General features: G+C 34.1%; 1 protein-coding gene across 1 annotated transcript; it reads right to left on the bottom strand.

Moving 5' to 3' along the window:
* Positions 1–2,486: 2,486 nt before the first annotated feature.
* Positions 2,487–4,332, bottom strand: LOC108202012 (protein CRABS CLAW). The gene is made up of 7 exons (XM_017370370.2): positions 4,083–4,332; positions 3,698–3,826; positions 3,355–3,460; positions 3,207–3,255; positions 3,040–3,115; positions 2,849–2,908; positions 2,487–2,763 (listed from the first exon to the last, which is right to left on the bottom strand). Exons 1-7 carry the CDS (start codon positions 4,149–4,151, stop codon positions 2,737–2,739), a joined length of 516 nt encoding a protein of 171 aa, XP_017225859.1. The 5' UTR covers positions 4,152–4,332; the 3' UTR covers positions 2,487–2,736.
* Positions 4,333–5,619: the final 1,287 nt, after the last annotated feature.

The raw sequence follows: 5,619 nt of genomic DNA, 5'->3' as shown, positions 1-5,619 counted from the left end.
CTGAAGAGCAGTTAGAGTGAGGGAGCCGGTGAAGAAAGAGTGAGGACAAAAGGTTGGTTTTGATAGAGTGCGCCAACTGTTCCATGAAATGCAGGAGAGATCATCATGTGCAGTATGGGATGCATATGGAGTTCATTCTTTAGTCTAAGTGTCAGATGGGCGTGCCAGACGGGCAAATTTAAAGTGCGATACAGTCAAAGAAGTAATAGCCATACGGGCTCAAAAGGATAGCCATACGGGCTCAGTGTAAAAGTCATACGGGCTTGTGAAGAATAACCATACGGGCTCAGAAGGATAGCCATACGGGCTCAGTTTAAAAGGCCACACGGGCCAATAAAGAAAGTCTTATCGGCTACGAAGGTCTTGCCAGATGGGCACCAAAGATATCGGCTACGAAGGTCTTGCCAGATGGGTACCAAAGATCATGCCAGATGCGAAGAATTTGCCAGGCACTAAGTTTAGATTAAGGGGGAGATTGTTGGGATTATTTATTTAATCTAAACTTTTGTCAATTATTGTTATGAGGTGTTTTATTTGTTTAGTTGTTTTAAATAAATTATATCAGCAGTTACGTGTGTATAAGTAGCAGTAGGAGAGATATTATAGGAGAGTCATGGGCAGTTGAAGTATTTTAGGAGTCCAGTACGCTACTTTCTAGGTTAGTTACTATTTTTGTGTTACCCACCTCTTGCATGTGGTTCTATTTAAACTGCATGTATCTTGTTTAGTTTATCAGAAGAGAATACAATGTAGTCTTTATGTATCTTCTCCGTTTATACACATAAAACTACTGTCTCTATATCCTTATTATTATTTTTATCAAATTACAACAATGTTGAGCCATATTGTGCAGAGAGAACATAAATCAACAAGTACAACTAACAGCAACTGGCATCTGCATTCAGCTGTCATTGACCCCCTTTAATTTTTACACTGAAAGGAAGCTCTCCGTGTGCACCTAGTTTTTCCGAAAAACTTATTAGCATCAGCATACAGAAACACCCGATCTATCTTCTCCAAACCAGAGCCAAAAGTGAAGATTTTGTTCCAAAACACCTCATCAGATACCACGTCCATAGTCCATAGACTGACCTCCTTTATATCAAGCGATCCATCACGAATATTGGTTAGAGCATCTCAGTAGTGTCTTGAGGAGGTTCTCTAAATATATAATAAACAATTCAAAACAGGTAATTTATATTGATTGCAAATTTGTGTTCCCTATTAATATTATAGTATTAAATTCAAATTCTTTTAGCAAAAAAATAGTAGAAAAGATGTGAGAAAGAGTACGCAAAAAATGACCGTTGAATATTTAATCATTAAAGACAAAATGAGGAATGAGATAGGGATTACCTATTTATGAGGAATGAAAAATGTATCCTTGATGTTTAGGGAATGAGTCGAGACTCTGATGGAGTGAATTTTCGTGCATATTTCTCAAAATTATAGTTTAAACATCATATAACTACTCTGCTGGAGATGCTCTTACCATAATCATATTTCAGAATCATGTTCCATGCAAATTATTTCAAGATGAAGGGCAGAGATGATGAATATGAAGTGATCCACATCATTCATCAGACATTAACAGATATATTTTGATTTCAATAAAAATATCAATCTTTTTATACTAGTTGACTACTGTATTAGCTATGAAACATAGTATCAACTATTAAGCAAATATTTGACTCACAGAATATTAAATTTACTCACATGTCCTATAGTACCGTCATCTCCAGATACTGTAAAACAGAATAAAAAGCTGCTATTAATTTTATTATTTTACAGTAGATTAAGTTTGGCGAAATAGTTGATTAAGTATTACATGCAAGTTAGGAGTATAAATTGGTAACTAATGAGTAAAATCATTGAATTTTATGCAGTAGTGTTGAGTATGTAAATTCTATTTATTTCAATTTGGTAAAAATAGCGAAATAAGGAGATATTTTACGAGCGCCTTGTGATCACTCAATGCAAACGTCTCTGTTTATATAGTTTGTTATGGAATAAGGCAAACATTAGTTAGCTACTGAGCTCCCAAGGAAATTTTGAAACCTGAGGGAATCATAAGATGTCTAACTTTGTATAGCATTCCTCGTCCTTCCTTTTTACCACAACTATTTTATTTTTCATTTTTTTCTTTGAAATGCAGTCTACGTACTTTTACGTCCTGATTATAGACCAGAACCGATAATCTTCTTTCTAATCCTCCTAGATATATGAAATTGGACCTTGTAAGCTTTATATTATTCAGATTAATTAGTTGCAAGGGGCATTTGAAAGTACAAATGGGATTTATAAATCAGACATATGACCTATCGAATCCATGTCCGACATTAATATATATGCAGTGTTATTAGCTGCAATTTTACTTTTAGCTCAAGATTTTTGTATAAACTTATAATACTGCGATAGCACATATATAATGTTTGTCTAAATTTACTGTAATAGCATATGAAGTGATTGTAAACGTAAAAGTCATGTTAATTAGCAAGTACGTAGAAGTTAATTATTACTTAAAGCAAAACATCGGCGCCATTAGTCCGCTAGTAATTATAGATCATACAATCAAATGGCTAGAGCTAACTGATGGAGCAGGAAGTGCATAGAGCAACACAATACTATTACAAACATCCAACCCTAGTTAATCTCCGAAATAAACATATAACTAACACTAATTAATTATTAGAATTAGAAACGAAGGAAGGACATTTGCGCGCATCTGGCTCGTCATCACTTCATTCCTGGGAAACCTAAACCCTAAACAGATAACCAACATTGTGAGAAATAATTGGAGCGTCGAATACATAAGGACGCGTACACATAGCTCTTGTTAATCACTTACACCAGCGTTGCTTGTGCCGGAGATGGATCCAGAAGCCGCAGCTGGAATGTACCTAGCCCACTATGTAAAAGCCGTACGTATTGGCAATTTAGATCATAATTTATCATATAGAATTGGAAATTATGTTGACAAAGAGCTTAAATGGATTGGTGAAAGAAAATTAGAAAAATATAACGGCAATCTAAACTTACATTTTTTGCTGCTGCACTGAAGGCTTCCCTGTGAGGTATTTCCGGATTGGCTGTTTTGATGCGCTGGATCTCCTCCCTAATCCGTGATTAATGAGCACACCAAGTTTAAAATTAATTGATATGTAAATTATTATGATCTAGTAGATGAAAATTTAATTTATCCTCACTTCATGAAGCGATTGTAAGCAGAGGGAAGCCTGTGCTTCTTCTCAGGTGCTGCATAAATTTTAAAAAGAAAATATCATGAAATGTTCCATCTGTAACATGTAGGGTTAATATGGAACTTCGGTTATTCAAAAAATTAAGATTTCATACGCTTTACAACAAAGGGTGCTTTGGGGGATGCAGGTTCGCTAGACGTTGATGAGGATGAGGATGACGACTGGCCCTTCTTATTGTAATCAGTATTGCCGAAAGCAGCCTAGCCATTCAATTATATTTCAGACAACAAGTAGCTAGTTAGAAGCCAACACTAGTCATTAATTGACGACTAGCTAGCCTAAAGAAGTGTTCTAAGATAGGTAAATATACCTTATAAGATCATGCAGTTAATTATTTATGAACTAACAATATTGCAAGTACTCTCGGAATCTATTTGTGGGCATTCATCTTGGTTTTATTCAAGATAGTGTTAATTATATAATGTGTAGAAACATACCTGAAGAGAGGCCGGGTGATCGAGACACTGGCCTTGCAAAGGAGGCCTTGTGCTCAGAAATGAAAGATTGCTGCAGTGTCCACATTTCACCGTCACCGTGTCCAGCAGCCTCTTACAAGGAATTCCGACCTGTATATGTATATATGTGGGAATAGAAAATTAAGGTTTCACTAAAGTACTCCTATCCAACAACTCATTACAAGGCCTACACATTAACTAGCTAGGGTTTATATGCAAAATAGAATATCTATTTATCTGCTCACACGCTTTATTAAATTTATCAAACTCTTTAATCATGCTATACATATAGATTAGTTGTTTGCATGGGATGGAAGAAGATTGAAAAGATTGCGGGAAAATATATAAGATATGCAAGTATATGTACCGCAAGAACAGTGTTGCAGAAGTTGCAGCGGACATAGCACAAGTGCTCAGATGGGGGTACCAAATCCATGGAGCTAGCAAGCTACTTCAAACAATGAACAATCTATCAGCTGATATAGGGATTATTGTTGAGGAGTAGTAGGAGAGAAAGGAGATGCGGAAGATGGACTTGGCTAAAGAACTCGTCCAAAGAATATATATATATATACACAACCTAATTGCTTTGTGTCCTAATTATTTTTATTCTGCTTAAGTAGTAAATATAACTGCATCAATCACTACTTGTCGAACTTATAGATGTCTACTAATCCTGCATTTTTAGATCTTTGTTGAATTATGAATGCGAACGTTTGGGTTTGACACACTTTCAATGCTCATTTGATATAACTATTTAGTTGTTACGTTAGCCTTCCACATGTATTTTAATGCACGCGCGTATGTAGAACATACTACTATAATTTTAAATTTTCTTTTCATATACAAAATCAATATAAATATTTTAATAATATTTGGGAATTTTAAAAACATTTTTATGATGAATGTAAAAAATTAAATAAACAACTAAATAAGAGAATCTCCGTCAGAGTTGGTTAAAATGTTTATCTAAAATAATAGAAATTATTAACTATATAAAATTTGCTAAACATGTTCTTCAATGGTACTTACTATGTATATTAATTGTCTATATTTTAAAAATAATGTTATATTATTATTTTAAATTGTTATAAATAGAATATATATGACTTGAACATGATCATTTAATGATGTGCAATCTTCTTACAGGTTTAGAAGTGTGAAAATATAGTCAATATCAGGAGTTTAGTTAAAATTATACAAAAAAAGAATGTTCTCGGAGTTGATTTTTTTACATAATCTTTATAAATATTAATTTATTCATAATATATATTTATTAATTTTAGCGTTTGAATAAATTTTGTAAATTATTTTTCAACTTTTCATTTCTGAGTAGAAATGGAGATGTTAAGTTCTTATATATCCTGTCAATTTCAGTGCTAGGTCTACGTATGTACCGGCTAGATTATCGATACAAGTTAATCTCCTTCTCGCCTTGCACTTAAAAAAAACAGGCAAAATCGATCGGCATTAAAAAGTGTCGGGATATAACCGACCGTCAACAATCGGTCGGTTTTAACCAGAACGATGTCGTTCTGCCGCTTTAAATTATTTTAACCGACCGAAATGAACTTGGTTTGTTTTAGAGCTGACGTGTCCGACTCATAACCGACCAACTTATCGGTAGGTTAAGTGTTTGTGTATCTTTAATCAATTTTTTAATAATTTATTAGACAAAACGATGTCGTTTTATTTCTGAAGATAAAACTGACTGGCTTTCGATCGGTTTTAACCTGATTTTTTAGGTTAAATATGTTTATTTATATGAAAAATGGATGAAATATACGCGTCACAAGAGCGGTACGACGCCGTTTTATGTTAAAATGCTAAACCGACCACCAACGATGGATGAAATATACGCGTCACAGGAGTGGTACGACGTCGTTTTATTATATATGCTAGGA

This window comes from Daucus carota, chromosome 9 (genome assembly GCF_001625215.2).
Source record: "Daucus carota subsp. sativus chromosome 9, DH1 v3.0, whole genome shotgun sequence".
NCBI classification, from domain to species: domain Eukaryota; kingdom Viridiplantae; phylum Streptophyta; class Magnoliopsida; order Apiales; family Apiaceae; genus Daucus; species Daucus carota.
This window is presented reverse-complemented; position numbering and strand designations above follow the sequence as displayed.